The following is an 18,374-nucleotide window of genomic DNA, read 5'->3' as shown; positions in this document are numbered from 1 at the left end:
AAAAAAAAAAAAAAAAAAAAAAAAAAAAAAAAAAATGGGCAAAGGATTCAAATAGACACTTCTCCAAAGGAGATATACAAATGGTCAATAAGCACATGAAAATATGCTCAACATTATTAGTCATTAGAGAAATGCAAATCAAAGCCACAAGATACCATTTCACACACATTAGGATGTTACTATCAAAAAGAACACAACAAATGTTGGCAAGGATATGGAGAAACAGGAACCCAGTTTACCAGTTCCTCTACAAGTTAAACATAGAATTACTATCTGACCCAGCAAATCCACTGGCTCACACACAATTAAAAGCAGGGACTCAAACAGATATTTGTATGGTGATAGCATTGTTTACAATAGCCAAAAGACAAGAGCAACTCAAGTGTCCATTGACAGATGAGTGCATAAATAAAACGTGGTATATCCATATGATGGAATGTTACTTAGCAATAAAAAGTAAGGAAATTCTGATACATGATACAACATGGAATGAACCTTCAAAACATTATGATAAGTGAAATAAACCATACACAAAAGGACAAATACTGTATGATACCAGTCACACGAGGTACTGAGAATAGTCAAATTCATAAAGACAGAAAGCAAAATAGTGGTAACCAGGGGCTGGGGATACGGAAGAGGGAAGTACTATTAAATGGGTATGGAGCTGTTTGGGATGATGGATAAGTTCTGGAACTGGACATCACACTGTGAATGTATTTACCGCAACTGAATTGTACACTTAAAATTAGTTAAAATGACAAACTTTATATGCATTTTACATTAAAAAAAAAAGAGGCAGCTATGTTTTTGGAGTGTAAGTATATGAAAACATACTTGCGTAAGGTATTGTTGTTCTGGACTCTCTTCACCTCATCTTCCAGCTGCTGAATTCGTCTCAGGACATACATGTGTTGCTGTAACAGAACTCCCAACCAGAGCTCATCCCAGAGAACAGTGACCCTGCGCAGCTCAGCCACGAGCATCTGAACCTGCACACACGGCACATCCAAATATGCTCATCTACAAATCTACACACAGCACAGTTCTGCAAACACTGGATATTGCAAGCAAAATGTGTGCATCTTGTTCATTAACCAATTAGAGAAACTTGATCAGTGATTCTATCAGTAAAGATTTATAAAACCAATTTTGGTTATTTTAAAAGCTTTACTCCTTGAATAATATTTCTGTAACAGTTTTATAGGTTTAGTTTTTAGGTGAGTTTTTTGGGGGTTTTTTGGGTGGGGAGGTGGTGACAATAAAAATTTATTTTAAAACACATGAATTGGTTGTTTTGTACCTGTAACACCATAGTTGGGTTTGCAGAGGACAGTTTATCTACAATTTTACTGTAGCAATCCTGCATCATGGCTTGGTCTTCATTCAATCCACTTTTAGGCTCATCCTTATTGCTATCTTGAGAAGCAGGAGGACTTCCTCCCTCACATTCAGAAACTAGCAATTCTTCTCCTTGAATATTGCCAAGTAAAGTTGGAATTGCAGAGGAAAATTTACTTCCTAAAGTGAAATGGGAGAATAAGGTATAATTTGGATACTTCTCCATGTGCATATGTTGAGTTAGGGAAAACATCAATAATGTATTTGATCCCAGAGCACTCATTTAACTAATTTTGCCTTCTGTGCACTAAGCTGACCAAAGATCATGGATATTTTGCCTTTTTACAAGTTCAGCTTCTATATTTATTAATATTATAAGCTAATAAAAGATAAATTGGGCGGCTTCCCTGGTGGCGCAGTGGTTGAGAGTCCGCCTGCCGATGCAGGGGACACGGGTTCGTGCCCCGGTCCGGGAAGATTCCACATGCCGCGGAGCGGCTGGGCCTGTGAGCCATGGCCGCTGAGCCTGCGCACCATGGCTGCTGAGCCTGCGCGTCCGGAGCTTGTGCTCCGCAACGGGAGAGGCCACAACAGTGAGAGGCCCGCGTACCGAAAAAAAAAAAAGATAAATGGGGGAAAATATAATAAATGAGTCTCAACAAATAAAGTGTTCCCCCAGCCAGAGTCCAGAACTTATTTTCCATCCTTGTCTGCCACTTACTTCAGCTAGGTGAACCTGAGATTTCTCCAAGCCTTGGTGGGTTACTGTGAGACTGAAGATATCATGTAAAGCACACATCCTACTGCCAGACATAGTAGTTACTCACTCAATAAATGGTGTTATTATTGTTACTATTATTATTATGGAAAAATTACAAACTCTATCAACTCTGGAACATAAAGCTCAAAAAATTTTACCTAACAAACGTTGTTTGCAAACTCATTTATACTTAAAGTAGCAGTATTTTAAAATTCCTTACCTGAAGCCTGTGATTCACTACTAAGCGATATGGTGCCCACTATTGCAGGATACAATATGAGATGTGGGGAATCTTGAGCCACACGGCAGAGAAGGTTACAAATACTTTGGCGCACATACACTTCAGGGTGGTTTAAGCGTGAGAAAAGTTGTGGAATAATTCCTTCAGGATAAGAAAGAAAAACACTTTAAAGTTATTAAAAACAGTCAAGATGGTGGAGGCAAAAGGATAAAACTTGATATATGTCAGCATTAGTTCCAAGAACCTCAAATTTCTCCCTGTGATAGCAAAGAACCATACACAATAGTTCTTGATTTGCAAGTTTAGTTAGGGTACAGAGCTATAATCAAAATCCTAAGCAATTCAAAAATGTTATAGAGAAATATATTTTCGTGAGTGCCTGTAAAAGAAGGCAGAAACAGACAATTTTTTCAAGGGGTATATGAAAAGTTTTTGAAATTTATTCTTACCACTCTCTCCAAAATTCCTTTTGTATATAAAAAGCTTCCACCTCTCAGCCTTCCATTTCTCTGAAAGGTGGGAGGGAAGTGGTATAACAAGCAGTCCAGAGTGTCCTATGAACTAATATAGCTATTTCATAACACACTCAAATAGTAAACATAGAGGAACTTTTTTTTTTGGCCACGCCACTTGGCATGTGTGATCTTAGGTCCCTGACCAGCAATTGAACCCGTGCCCCTCTGCAGTGGAAGCGCAGTCTTAACCACTGGACCTCCAGGGAAGTCCAAGGGACTATTATTTTTCAACAGTCTTATTATCTTCTACCCAGAGATAATTTTTCCTGAAACATTTAGACTATCACCTCTCCATGGCGCAGTAGGTGTTGTTTCCAAGCCATGTTCCAGATACTGCCTAAGCTCTCCAGCATGCTTCACAAGCAATCTGAGCAATCGCAACGTGGCCATCACAATCACGTCGTCTGTGCTCTGCTCTGCTCTGTGACTTAAATGTAGCCGAGGGTCATCTTCATCTAAAGGAATCTAAGGATGAAAAACAAAAGGAAAAAATAATACAATTCAGAATACTGTTTCCATCTACGAGAAAAGAAATTTCAAATAAACTTTCCTAACAGAACATTATGCTACCTACCTGACCAGCATTGAGTTTAAGAAAAGTAAAATATGCACTGCAAGACAGTTTGTACAGGCTGAAGATTCTATCTACAACTTTCTTCCACACTTTAATAACTCCTTCTGTTGCACTTTCATCAAGTTCTGAAAGCCATGGGCAGCTTGATATTAACTGACGCCAGATAACATCAACCATGTCATCTTCCTCATTATCTTCACTTTCTGTTATCTGAAGTGTTATATCTTCATCCTGAAGAAAAATAGGGCAAAAAAAGTTGCTATTTTTGGGCACAAATTAAAAAAGGGAGAAAGGTATGTGATTTTCCTAATATATGCAAGCATTTTCTCATTTATGAAAGACCAAAATACTCCACATTTTGTGTTATACATATTAAATCAATGTTACTATGCTTCTCTTTATGATATATTCACTAATGTAGCTAATGATGAAGGATATAAGCATTTAGCAAAGATCAAAGATTTTGATTTGGGAAATTTAAATGCTTCAGAGTTACAACATAATACTCTGCCTGCAGAGAATTACCTTACTCTCTACAGTACTGCACATGTACTTAAACACCAGCTTTGACAGACACTGATATAGGCTGAAGTCTAGAGCAAGAACTAAGTCAACACAGTTTTATCTCAGCAAATAAAATGCAAACTTCTAAAGTCTACAACTAAATACTTAATAGTTATAACATTCTAGAATTCACAGAACTTTGAGAGAGGAGGGAGTAAATGCTACAGACCATCTAGTCCACTGGTTTTCAGCTATGGCTGTATATTTAGAATCACCTAGTAAAACTTCAATAAACCCTCCCATCCCCAACACATACACAAACGTTCCATCCAGAATATGTGGAGAAGGGCTTAGACACTGGCATATTTTAAAAGCTTCCAAGCCAGTATTAAGAATTTCTGATCAGAAGAGCAATTAAGAGAGAAATCTACATAAAACAAACTTTGCCTTTTTTTAACAGGACCCTAAGGAAATGATTCAATTTCTCAAGAAATCACATTCTTCTTATTAGAAAAATACTTTAATTCACTTTCATCTTATCGAAGTTTCATTCGAAACAAAACATTTAATCAAGTATATGTGATTTAGAACAGTGAACTTGACACTATTTCCCCCAAACACTGTATCATGTTTTCCTTGCCTGAATCCCCGCTGGCCGACAAACAGCCTGACCAAGAATACCATATATTCTCTCTTTTTCTTCTTCGGTTATAGTGTCTGGGAGCAGATTCTGAACTTCAGATTTTTCTCTAGGCAGCAGACGAACACCTTCTCCCTGACTATAAAAATAAAACAAATCATCAGTATTTCAGCAACCTAAACTTTGCCATGTCAGCAGAGATTTTAAATCTCTAGTTTGTGGGCTTCCCTGGTGGCGCAGTGGTTAAGAATCCGCCTGCCAATGCAGCGGACATGGGTTCGATCCCTGGTCCATGAAGATCACACATGCCGCAACGGGCCACAACTACTGAGCCTGCACTCTAGAGCCCATGAGCCACAACTACTAAGCCCATGTGCCACAATTACTGAAGCCCACGCCTAGAGCCCATGCTCCACAACAAGAGAAGCCACTGCAATGAGAAGCCCGCTCACCGCAACCAGAGAAAGCCCACGCGCAGCAACGAAGACCCAATGCAGCCAAAAATAAATAAATAAAATAAATAAATTTATTAAAAAAATCTCTATTTTGCAATGCATTAAATAAATTACACATTTCAACATACATACCTAGCATTGTCAACCACCTTTCTGCCCCACCTGTAAGCCCAACTAGCCAACGCTGCCCAAGATTTGGCTACTTCAGGCGCCTGTACTGAAGACAGGTGATACAACTGTCCCAAAATGAAGTCAGGTTCTCCAACTCCAATATGTACTGCCGTAGTGGAGAAAAAAATAACAATGTCACATTCATAAATTTCTAATGGCATTCCCATTAACATTTTAGGATTTTACTATCTGCAAATAATAAGTTCTATAACGTTATATAGTACATAATTTGATAAAGCACACGTTTGTATTATGCTTTTCTAAAAGGCTAATATGTTGAAATGAATCACTCAGTTTCCCAAGTAAGCTTAAATCATCACCCTGTAAAACACATCAATGTCTTTCATGATACTGAACTTTACGAACAGTTCAGGTGTCAGATGTGTTCTAGAATGTCTTGTATTTTGGATCTGACTGGCCATTTCCTCACAATTAGATTCAGCTTAAACATTCTGGCAAAAATGACAGATAGGTGATGAGTATACAATTTCATTCAAAGATTCATGAGGTAAATATCTTTATTTCCAGTTTAGAAGTGAAGAAATCTCCTGCTATAGTGCCACTTGCCAATACGAAGATTTATAATGATCACAAGACATATCCCTTGTGAATAAAGATGCCTACAGTACATAGATTAGAATTACTTAGAATTACTTAAGACCAATGTAAGTAACTACAATTCTAGGCTTCACAACAACAAAATGAACGACATGAACAAAATTCTCATGTTTCAGGAAAAAGGTTAGTTATCTCCCAATCTGTAAAACCTGGACAATGGTGCCTACCATAACAGGCACTCAAACACTGAATGAATTAACTATCCTATTTGTCGAGTACCCTTCTGTTCCTAGCACTAGTGTCAGGATGTGAAACTTGAACCTTTCTGTAGTTTCTGTGCTCCACCAGTCAACGGGACCAGAGGCCACTATTCTGTAACTCTGTTGTTCCTCCTAGCATGAGGTAGAATTTTAGATATCACAGGCAGGACCTTACTGCCAGGAAAAACATCAAGGTCCATAAAAGCACCATGAACTGGGGAGGTGGGAAGTATGGCCTGGGAGGCGGAGTTCAGTGACTTCCACAGTGGCATCAGATGCTAAAGAAATGTGCTTTAGTCACTTCTGGGCAATATAATATACTAAATTTCCACAGAGACAGTTTTTGTGGCCAATTATAGCCTGCCCAACACTGTAAACTTTAAAATAGGGGGAAATAACTTCTAAAAATATTTTAAAGCTAATCAAACAAATCCTACCTGTAGATTCACTCTCGATCCGAGGATACTCTTCTTCCATTGTATTAACAGACGGTAGTTCAATTAGAGTGAGTATGTTTTTAGATAAAGTAGAAAGACCTGTCAAGTTCTGCTGCTGCTGAGCTCTGTAAACCTGTTTCAGCTGCCCTGAAATTTCCTTCCATTCTGCCTGGATCCATTTAGCCAGTGTCAGAATTGACTTGGCAACAGCATGTTCAGCCTTGGCAGACTTGCAGAAAGATATGGCGCAGGAACTCAACATCTCCATTGCGTGTGTTGACTGGCCTATAAAAAATCAAAACACCAGCCCTTAGAAGCCTTAGAAGCAAACAAATGACATTCTTTCAGGATAAAGTAATATTGTAAATTCAGTGATAATCAATGATCTCTGGAAACATTTCCTACTTTAATAAACAATAACAAAATTACCTCTTTTAAAAGCACCAAATTGCAGAGGTAAGTCAATTACACATAACTTAACTCTTCAGGACCCAAATTTTCTGCAACAGTTGAAAAAAATCGACTTTTCTATTATTGCCTTACACCATACACAGTAACATTCACACACATGATTTTTATTATAGTCGTGTATTAATCATAATTCATTTTACTAACCTGCTGTATATAGCAATTTGGTTTTTTCAATGTCAAGTTCAGGCCCCCATTTTTCATCCATTTGACCTTGAGTTGATAGTTTTTTAAAATGCTGGACCAAATCCTGCGCAGTGGTGGTCTTTCCCAGCTGAACCTCACTACACTGTGCCAGCAGTCTTGTTGCAAGTGACACATTCCCCCGTTTTCTAGCAAATTTTGCTGCTGTTAGACCTAATTCCATGAGATGGCTTCTAATTGGAACTGTTTGTTCTGGAGAGAAGAAAATGTTTTATTAGTCCTTGCCTGGTCTAATCCCAGATTGCAGAGAAACATGGCCAAAAAATTTCTTCCCCAACTATTCCCTTCCCCACTACCTCCCTAAATAAAGATAATTCGTTTTTCATCATCTTTAAATCCCTAACAGCTAGCATAGTGCTTGGCATACAATAAACAATAAATGTTTGTTAAAATAAATGTATACAACAGAGTATACAAAAGTAAAAATCGTTCAGTACAAGAAATTTAACTTTTGGGCTTCCCTGGTGGCGCAGTGGTTGTGCAGGGGACACGGGTTCGTGCCCTGGTCTGGGAGGATCCCGCATACCGCGGAGCAGCTGGGCCCGTGGGCCATGGCCGCTGAGCCTGCGCATCCAGAGCCTGTGCTCCGCAACGGGAGAGGCCACAGCACTGAGAGGCCCGCGTACCGCAAAAAAAAAAAAAAAAGAAAGAAAGAAAGAAAGAAATTTAACTTTTTAGCTTCTGAATCGTTTTAGTATAAAGAGCCTAAGCCAAAGGGTGAGGAATGAGGGTAAGGCTAGACCATCCCCCGCTTCTTGAGTAAGTACCCTCTGCCCTTCTACCATGCCATTCTCTCCTGGTTTACTCCTACCTTTCTGAAGAATCTTTCTCAGTCTCCTTCTCATCCACTATCCATCCATTATAATTGGTGTTCCTCGGGGTCAGTCCTAGGCTCTCTACTCTACTCTGCATACTCTCCCTGGACAATATCATCTGTTCCTGTGGCTTCCATTACCATACAAATGCTGATGACTCTTGAATCTTTATCTCTAGCCCAGACCTGACATCTGAGTCCCACCTACCTACCAGTCACCTATACTCAGGTATTTCAAAGGCACTTTAACCTGTGTTACATGGAATCCGTTTTCCACCACCCTCCAAACCTACTTCCTTCTCTGTTTTCTCTTTCTCAGGTAAAGGCACACGATCAACTTGGCTACCTGAGCAGGTGCTTAGCAGTCATCTTAGCCTTTACTTTCAATCCTCATATCACATCTGCTTTTTTCTGTCCCTACTGCTACTACCTTGGTTACCTTTAGCAGGGACTTCAGCCTAACTGGTCCCTCTGCCCCCAGCCTTAGCCTCTTCTAATTCATTCTCCAATCTGCAACTGAACTGATCTTACACAAAGGTAAATCTGAACACTTAACTTCCCTTTCAGGCCTTCCCACTGTCCTTCCGATAAAGCCCCAACTCTGAAATTTGGCTTATGAGGCACTGATTCTTACAGTGCATTCTAATCTCAATCTCATCCAGCTTCATCTCTTCCCATTCTCCCTTAGGCGAGAATTGAGAATTGAGTCATCTAAGAATCTTTTACTACTGCTGCTGGACTTCACACATGGTATTTTCTCTAACTAAACCAGTCTGCCTTCTTTCTCATCTCTACCTGTCCCTTGGTCTCAGCTTAAATGTTACTTCCTCCCCAAGTCCTTTTCTGATTCCTAGGATTAAATCGGTGCCCTTGTTGTGCTATTTTAAGCACCATGCATGTGCACTTCCATTTAGCACACCACACTGCTGCTCCTTGCTTGATGACAATTTTCCCTGCTAGACTCCAGAATCCCTTTGGTCCTAGGAATGCAGAAAAAAGGCTTGTCTTGTTCACCATTACATCCCAACTTACAGCACAGTACCTGGCACAAAGCACATATTTTGATAAACACTTGCTGAATAAAGAAAGAAAAGTAAGGAGGAGTGAGCTTCTGTCTCCAAATGTAACTATTGGGTTACTGACTTTTTCTTCTCAGTTTTAAAACTTGTTCAATATGGGAAGGATGGGAAAGGAGATGATATTTGTATTCCTATTATATGCCATGCTCTGTGCTAGGGCTTTTATATATCTTGTCTCATTTCCTATAATCCTTACAAGAATCTCATGAGTGGGCAAAAGCAAAGACTCAGAAGTTTAATGACTTGCCCTAAGGTCCCTCAATTTGCAAGTGTTGGGCTAAAGATCCAAACCCAGGTCTATCTGGCACTGAGGATCCAAGTGAGTCACAGTTGCCAGTAATCACCCTGCACTACAAGTCCATATTCCAGCACTGGCTTTTACTTAAAATTTAATACTCAAATTTACTCGGTAACCCTAGCGACCACATTTTTGACTAATTCTACAGAATTCTGGCAACTTTTCTGTATTAGAGCGAAAAGGAAATTGCTAATATCCCTTTAATATGACATTTCTTTCTTAAATATGAGACCTATGAATATTGATACAAATACTAATTCTCTAACTATTCAATTGAAGCATTTAAAACATTCACGGTACATTGTATCGGACAAAGAATTTGAATCCAGAATATTTAAGTCTTATGACTTCACTAAAAATGGCTAGGAGTTGAACACTTATAAGATATACAATGGCCACTATTCAAATGTAAAGATGCTCAATATCATTAATCATTAGGAAAATACAAATAAAACCACAATGAGATATTATTATATTCACTCCAGTGACTAAAGTTAAAGAACCACTATAGCAAATATGTAGATGTCAGAGGAGTGTAAAATGTACAATCACTTTATAAGAAACTGCCAAACTATTTCAAAAGTTAAACCATATGACCCAACAATTCCAATCCTAGGTATTTACTTAAGAGAAAGGCAAATATATATCCACCCAAAGACCTGTACATGAATTTCACAGCAGCTTTAGACATAATAGCCCAAATTTGAAAACAACTCAAATATCCATCAAAGGATCAACAGATAAACAAATTGTGGTATATTCATACAATGTATATTCATACAATGTATATTCATTCATACAATGGATACTACTCAACTATAGGAAGGATGGCACTACTGACACACGGAACACAGGGAACCTTAAAAAATAAAATGCTGAGTAAGAGAAGCTAGACACAGAGCATACTGTACCATTTATAAAAAAACTTTAGTAAAGACGAGTCTAATCTATAGTGATTGGAAGCAAATCAGCAGTTGCCCAAGACAGGACAGATGGGAGAAATGACTGGCAAGAAGCATAAGGAAACCTTTGGGGGTGAGATAAGCATGCTATATCTTGACTGAATTGGTGGCTACACAGGTGAAGAAATGTCAAAAATCATGAACTATACACTCAAAATGTGTAATTATATCTCAACAAAGCCATTTTTAAAAAACAGCTAATTACCTTTTATTTTCTCCAACAAATGACTCTGGTACATGGTGTATCTTAATGCCTGCATCCATGGCCTGACATCATGCTGTTTACATGAACGCAAAGCTTCACTGAAGAGTGGGATAAGACAGTCCTGCCAGAGAAAAACCAAAACTACTTAATGTAAACAGGCTCCTTATATGACCCCACAGGTCAGCTACTTCAGATCTGCTCCAGATTCATCTATTAAACGCTCCTCCTTCTTCACTGTATCTTCTAATTACAAGAGAAAACAACACGCTAAAGAGAAAAACCTATGTTTTGCCAAAAGAAAAAACTTTTTTCAGAACATTAAGTCCAATTTATCATTGTACTTATCAATAAAGCAGTCACATTTTTATAAAAAAATAAATAGCTCATTTACTATAAAGCAGAAGCTAAGTTACTGCTTCATAAACAGATTCTCAAAGATTATTTCCCTTGGGAAGGGCCCATCTTTGGTTAAACTTTACCCTATTTCGAAGGAAGAGGCAGTCTCTTCTTTTCAGTCAAATCTGAAATTCATATAATCTGGTATACATTTACGTAACCAACTCCTCTTCCAAAAAAAGGGAGGGAGGGAGGGAGGGAGGAAGGAAGGAAAGAAGGAAGGAAGCAAGGAAGGAAGCAAGGAAGGGAGGGAGAAAAAACCCTAAGCAACCAGCCCTCCTTGAGATTATACATCTTAGGTTCCATCTTCCTCACATACTTCTCCAATAAAAATTTGCCTGAAAATGGAATTTTAGATTTCTGGATTTACTTACTAGCTTGTCCAAAAAACGCTACAAATGCTATTTTTAAAATGTGAAAAACAGCCTTGTTCCACACTAATGCCTATTAATGGTCAGAAGGATATCCTGGTTAAAAATACACATATACACACCTCTGTTGAAAGTCTGTTAGAAACTGTGTTCTCCAAAGCAGAAGAGCAATAGAGCTGTAAGGTACTTAGAACTGGCAGAGACTGTGAAACCGTTAAAGTAGAAAGTCTCAGTGGCCCAATAGCTATGCGGCAGGTTTGCTTCAAGTACTTCACCATGTTTCTGAAAGAAAACATTTACTGCTAATTAATAAATAAGATTTTTCCAACTTGTAACCACTAAAGGGATAAGGCAGTGTGATCAGATGCTACTATACTGGCATCCAAAGTGGGGGAAGAAAAAGGAACTAACTGCTCTTAAGTAAAATGACACAAGCAAGTCAAGATATCAATATTAGCTTTGGGGGATATAAAACTTTTCATTTTACTTAGTTTCAACCTCTGTATATTAGCAAGTGACATTCACATATCATACGACTTCTACAACTAAAATGAAGCTATCATGACTAGCGCTGCAGTGATCTGGTAACTGTCTCACCCCCACCCATCTACACACATTTACCATATGGTACATATAATGCACATTTACCTCCTTAGGATTACACTTACTCAGTCATAGACTGCCACTTCTGATCTTGTTCTATGTGGTTTAAAGCAGTTGCCAAACAAACAGAACTTCGCAACAACTGAACTTCAATGGACTTCTGAAGTTCCCTTGGATCTGGACTTAACATGTTAGGAAGCAGTTTCTTCATATCTACAGAAATTGAATAAGTTCCACTAAGTTAATTTGCTTTTAACAAGATACCTTGACAGTATTAAAAAACAATCACCAATGAATACCTCCTTTCATGTTTAAGTTCATATTTAAGTTCAGGCAGTTTCATATTAAGTTCAGATACTATGATTAAGCATTTCTGGTAGCTATACAAAAATGCTTCACATAAAATAATACCTCAGACCTCTCAAAATGAGTTCAAAGACTCAAAAATCAGTAAGTCAACCTACTACTTAAAGGGGCAAACACTGAATTTAGCAAGTCAATGTTAACACACAAAATATTCATAATACTAACTTCAGTATTACATTTTACAAAATGCTCCAGTTGTGACAAAGAACTTAATTAATGAACCACATCAAGATGTCAAGCAAGAAAAATATTTAAACACAACTTGCACTTTTTCAAAGAAAATGGCTAGATAAATCTCTAAGTGTTACAGTAGCCTTTCTTAGTTTGCTTAATTTGAATTAAACTGTTTTTCATTTGCTAAACCAAAGGTAAAGGGAACAGCCCTAATTTTTTGCTTCACACTCTGCCCCAAAAAATGTACAGAAAAACTTCCAGATTTTCCACTAAAATATACTAAGTCAAACATTTTAAACAACTTGTTCATTAAAATACTTAATTTTAAAATTATCTCAAATACCTATTTTTTCTTTTGATCCTCCAGCAAGTAGATTGATATTTTCTCCTGGTAACAATTCTAATTGCTCAGTACATTCAACAAACTCTCCAGATTCAAAACTGCTTAGTGATCTGTAATTAAAATATTGGTTAGCTTGTTTTACACTCTATCCAGCCTGTGGAACCATTCAAAAATACAGAACAAATTCTAGAAAAAGAAAGCAGTTATACAGAATTCCTTTGATGAAAGTTCCTTCCACGTAGGCCACCATTTTATTTTTACTTTGAAGATGTGACTACCATCTTAATTAGAGTGGCAAACTGGAAAGTCATAGCTACAGACATTCAGTTTAGCATACTCAACCCACCATGTTTCCATCCTCTTTTTGCAGTCTGTTATCCTTGGGGGCCCGACCAGAACACTAACAGTAGAGCTCTGCAGGCCAACTCCAACATCTAGTTCTCCCCAAGCTACCAGTAAATTCCCTGCATGGCCTCACTGCTCACCGAAAGCACAAGCCCCAGTAGGTCTCCTATTCTATTAATCTCAATCTGGTATCCTACTCCTGCCTTCTTTCATTGCTGGCCTCCCTCCTCCTCTCCCTTTTCCACTGTTTCCTGGAAGCTGTTTCTCTTCTTTCAAAGAATTTTTCCTTCCCTTCTCCTCACCTTACCTGAAAATGGTACACCTCTGGAACTCCTTCCGATAGTCTGTAGCTTCAATGCCAGGATGAGGGCCTTACCCTCCTAGCAACCCACTGCTACTTCCAGATCTTGCATTCTGTTCCCATTCCTATTACAGCTGTTCTCCAACCAACAAGACGACTTACAGTTTCTCAATTTCCCTCTTTTCCATTAATCTCTCATCTTTTCCTGTCCCTCTCACTATGTCACCTCCTTTACATTTCCAGCACTGAATATAGCACTGGAAATGTACATCACTTGACTGTACCTGCTTCTACCTTAATAAACCCCAAGCTTGGAGCAATGCAACCACCAGCTTCTCAGGTGAGCCATAATCACCTGGCACTGATGAACTGTCTCGGTGTGGTGACCAACACACTTATCATTTCTGCCACCACAGAAACGTCAGGTCTGCTGTGTCCCCACTATGTTCTACAATGCCCTTGCACTTTCAGCTAATGACTGACACCTCAGGAAAAAACAAACACAGACTGTTTTCATTTTCTCTACCTTTACCCCTCAATCCACATGCACTCCCCAAACTGTATGTATCCAACTTTAACTGCTTTCCTTGAGGCACAGGAAAGGTGGAGTCCAGTTAATCCTTCACTCACTCTTCTTTACCCTGCTTCTTCAACCTGTCTTCTTATGGCTCCTTCCCCAAGGCTTAAAAGAACATTTAGTCTCTCCAATATTTATAATAAACACACAGTACTCTGTTCCAGCCACAGCGTTCTTTCCTTGACGTCATTACCCGATTAACCTAACTAAAACTTTTCATTTTCAAGTTTCTCCACCACTCCACAGTATTCAACCTGGCTGCTTCTCCTTCTCTCTCTACAAAGCTCTTCTTGCTCAAAGTCTATGAAGTTCCCGACAAGGATGACTATTCCTGTCTGGTTCTTCTGCATCTGTAACATTGCCTTCCTCAACGTCCTTGTGTTTTCTTCAGCGGCTTCTTCTCCCATCCCTTAACAAAGATGCTCAAAAGGACTCTGACCACAGCCCTCTTTCTTTCTCACTCACTCTTCTCCAGAGCATTATCTGTGGTTTGGTGGTTTATGAAGGCTCTGGAGTATAAAGAGTGAAAAAGAAAGAGGGCCTGTAAGTATCACCTATATACTAATGATTCCCCAAATCTCTCTCAAGCTTAGGGTTTTCACCTTAGTTCCAAATCCAATTGTTAACTGCTTACTAAAACAATCTTGTCTGCAAATTTCACATACTTTAAACGTACCTCATTGTTCTCTGGTTGTTCCTACTTCAATTAACAGCATCTGTTTTCCTCCCTCTACCTTTGCCCCACAGATCGATGGTCTACATGCGTCCACGCTGGCCCTTTACCTCCAGTCTCCTGACAACCCAGCAGAGTAAGCCAGTAAGTCAGATCATGATATGCCTCTCTTACTCAAATCCCACCTAAGATTTCCTACCTTACTGGGCGTCAAAGTCTTTCAGAGTTCCCACCTACTTCTCTACCCTTATCTCCTATTACTTATTCTGCTCCAACCACAGTGGCTTCCCAGGCATTTCCAGGACACTCCAAGCCTATCATCCTTGCATCAGGTCTGTTTCAAGTCTGTGCTCAAATGACATCCTGATGGCATTCCCCAACCTAGTCTGTATGTCTCCTCCTCACTAGAAGGTCAGCTCCTCAAGGGTTAGAATTTGTGTCTGTCGTACACAGTGCTACACCCCAGTGGCTGGCACTCAGTACGTGCTCAATGCAGAAACTACCCATTAATTCATTTACTCACTACAAGCTGAGCTCCTTGATGGTTAGGACAGCTAATGACCCTTATCATCCCAGCGAAGTGTCTGGGACACAGCCTGTACTCAAATTTCGAATTAAGAGATTAATAAATGCACAGAGGAATAAGGGAAAAACAAAAAAGGGAGTTTAATTTACAAATGTCATAAACTCTGGCCTCCTTATAATAAATGTTTTTGATATATTCACACGTAATTTAGAAACAAAGCCATCAAACATTATCCTTTCTAAAGCAGTGACAAATTTCTCTTTATATTCATCATGATTTTAGAACAGGCTCTGAGAATCAATACCAAATGACTGTTTCAACATAGAAATCTGTCTTCCCATTGCATGAATACTCACCTCACCTCTGATGTTGGTTTTTCATTGTAGTCATTTTTAGAATGGCAGTATTATTAGAACTATAACCATCTTGCCATAGTAAATATGGACAATTTTAATATTTTTCTGCCATAAAAGAAGACTTTAAAGTTACTGAAAATTTGTTCAATGGGGTAAGAAATCCTTACTTTATGTAGTTGAAGTCAGCCTTTAGGTTGAGAGAAGTACTGCTGGTACTCTTTTTCAAGTCATGGATAGCATTCTGCCATTCCTGTACAGCAGCCCAATCAGCAACTGCAATATAGCACTCACATGCTTTATTTCCCAAATAATTTATAACCTCAGGAGAAGAGTCAGTGGGTTTGGACAGCACAGTTTTTCTGGATTCACCTGAGTGAAAGTATTTCATAAAACAGAGAGAGAGAGAGACCCAAAGCGGTTATAAATATTTCAAAGAGCAGAGAAATCTAAAAATATACAGTAAGATCATGAGCACAAACTATTTGACTACAACTTTTTATTTAAACCCTGAATGCTCACCATTCAAAGAATGTTTGGGGCTGGCACTGTTACGCCCAGCATTAGCCAATGTGAGAACAGATTTGTCGAAGCTGGAGATGCAGCAATCAACACCTGTCATGGCACACAGGTGCTCCTGGTACTCCACAGAGGCCTTTTCAAACCTTCAACACAAGTTCAAACAGTCTTATTTTTTACTTATCCACATATTTCATTTCTAAAAAACCTGGAAAGAATGAGTTGATCAATTGAGCTGAGACAATGAGTTGATTATTCTGTGTGAGGTTGAGCAGACACAAAATTAGATCTCTTCCTCACAAAAAATGAAAATAAGTTCAAAAATCGTTAAATCTTTAAGAGACAGTATAAAATAACTAACAGAATATATCACTATTTAATCTCAATGTGTGCAAAGACTAAACAGAAAAACAAACACAAGAAAAAAAATACATTAAGTTAACAGATCTAATGACATCATAATTTGAAACTTCTGGGCATCCAAAAAGAAAAAGGGACTCCCTGGTGGCACTGTGGTTAAGAATCTGCCTGCCAATGCAGGGGACACAGGTTGGAGCCCTGGTCGGGGAAGATCCCACATGCCGTGGAGCAACTAAGCCTGTGCTCTAGAGCCTGTGAGCCACAACTAACCGCTGCTCACTGCAACTAGAAAAAGCCCCCACACAGCAACAAAGACCCAACACAGCCAAAAATAAAAATAAATAAATTTATTTTTAAAAAAACATGAACATTAAAAACAAATTACCAATCAAGAAGTTAGATAGCATCAATAATCTTGGTGTAAAATAAAATCTCACAGATCAATAACGAAAAAACTGAGAGGCCACAAAGACATAATCTATGTTTTTAAAAATCACAAATGGTCAATAACATATGGGGAAAGTTCTATTATTAATAAAGAAATGTAAATTAAACATTTTCACTAATATGGTGGCAGGGTTCTTGTTTCTCAGTAGCCCTCTGTATTCACAAACGTGCAGGGAAGAGGTGTTACTCTATTGTTACAGATACAAATTGGAACCATCTTTTATGTAGGGTAAATTAGCAATAGTCTATATCATATGCCTTATGGTCTATAGCCTTTCTTCTAGTAAATCAACTTGTAGGAATGCATTCAAAGAAAACAATCACAAACAAGAGCAAAGAATTAAGTACCATGGTGCATTAAGATTAGTAAAAACATCACAAATAACCTAGCTGTCCAACAATAAGGAACGTTAAATTATGGTCCATTCCCCAAAAAAAGAAAAAAAAATGTGTTGTTAAAAATCACATCGTAGAATATTTAACACGGCAAAATATTTTTTAAAAAATTGCTGAGTAGAAAAAGCAAAATCATGAGACCAGCAGAAATACTGCTATTTCTATGAAGAGGATAAAACACTATATATAAGAGAGAAAAGAACTAGAAAGAAGATGTATGTACACCAAAACTAACAGTTGCCACTAAGAGATGGAATTATGAGCCATTCTTTTATTTTCCCTACATTTTCCAGATTTGGTAAAACTTACATAAGCATACATAGAGGCACTGAGTGAGTTTACCTAGGGCAATGAGTTTGAACATTTAGTGCACAGAGCTAATGAGCAAGAACTCTGGCCATAAAGGGCAATTTGTATCAGACTCTGACATGAAAGGTTATCAATTAAGAATCAACATTAAGCGTAATTAACATTTAATTACAATGTTAGTCAGTAATACAAAAAAATTTAACATAGAGAAATCCTATCACCCATTTCCTTCCTTCCAACTTACCTGCCTTCAGCCTGTTGGGCCACTGAATTAATCCAGAGAAGATTTTTTCCAACGACCGAAGATGACCAGGCAGCAATTCCCTGTATAGCTTCAGGACAATGAAGTTCACACAGTGCTTCTACCACCATCATGATAGTTACTTCCAATTCATTCCCCTGAGAGTGGCATTCAGAAAAATCAATCACAGACCTCAATACCTTCAAAATTCAAATCTCTACTAAATTTACAACGACCAATCACAATCTAAAGCCTGAAGTCAAATTTATTTAACAATTATTTTTACAACAATGAAACTGCATTATTGGAATTACCTAAAATGTTACATATAATGTAGATACAAAGGGGGGTGGTGGTGATGGACCTTAATAGCACATGCGTGTCAGTCTTTACAAAACAAACTTACTTAAACATTTAAACTGTGGCATCTTTGGGAGTAACACGTGAAGTAAATATAAAACAAAAATTAAATAACCATGAATTAAAGAATGCTTAATTTTATGTCTTTGAATATTGCCTACTGACATTACCTTAACTAGTAAACATGTGCAATTTTTGGATTCCACTTATTTAGTGACCCTACTTACT

General features: G+C 38.2%; 1 protein-coding gene across 2 annotated transcripts in view; it reads right to left on the bottom strand.

Moving 5' to 3' along the window:
• The window catches only part of SMG1 (SMG1 nonsense mediated mRNA decay associated PI3K related kinase), a 94,906-nt gene that overhangs the window by 28,338 nt on the left and 48,194 nt on the right, over positions 1-18,374 (bottom strand). For both annotated transcript variants that reach the window (XM_007466932.1, XM_007466933.1), the window contains exons 23-38: positions 17,790-17,944; positions 16,037-16,179; positions 15,685-15,886; positions 12,740-12,849; positions 11,922-12,069; positions 11,376-11,535; positions 10,487-10,607; positions 7,072-7,320; positions 6,457-6,741; positions 5,163-5,307; positions 4,576-4,714; positions 3,432-3,662; positions 3,145-3,322; positions 2,322-2,483; positions 1,304-1,521; positions 838-992 (exon numbers count right to left, since the gene is read on the bottom strand). In XM_007466932.1, coding sequence (XP_007466994.1) covers positions 838-992; positions 1,304-1,521; positions 2,322-2,483; positions 3,145-3,322; positions 3,432-3,662; positions 4,576-4,714; positions 5,163-5,307; positions 6,457-6,741; positions 7,072-7,320; positions 10,487-10,607; positions 11,376-11,535; positions 11,922-12,069; positions 12,740-12,849; positions 15,685-15,886; positions 16,037-16,179; positions 17,790-17,944 — 2,801 coding nt within the window. The remainder of the gene's footprint in view (positions 1-837; positions 993-1,303; positions 1,522-2,321; positions 2,484-3,144; positions 3,323-3,431; positions 3,663-4,575; positions 4,715-5,162; positions 5,308-6,456; positions 6,742-7,071; positions 7,321-10,486; positions 10,608-11,375; positions 11,536-11,921; positions 12,070-12,739; positions 12,850-15,684; positions 15,887-16,036; positions 16,180-17,789; positions 17,945-18,374) is intronic.

Source organism: Lipotes vexillifer, unplaced genomic scaffold, assembly GCF_000442215.2.
Source record: "Lipotes vexillifer unplaced genomic scaffold, Lipotes_vexillifer_v1.1 scaffold232, whole genome shotgun sequence".
In the NCBI taxonomy this organism is placed as follows: domain Eukaryota; kingdom Metazoa; phylum Chordata; class Mammalia; order Artiodactyla; family Lipotidae; genus Lipotes; species Lipotes vexillifer.
This window is presented reverse-complemented; position numbering and strand designations above follow the sequence as displayed.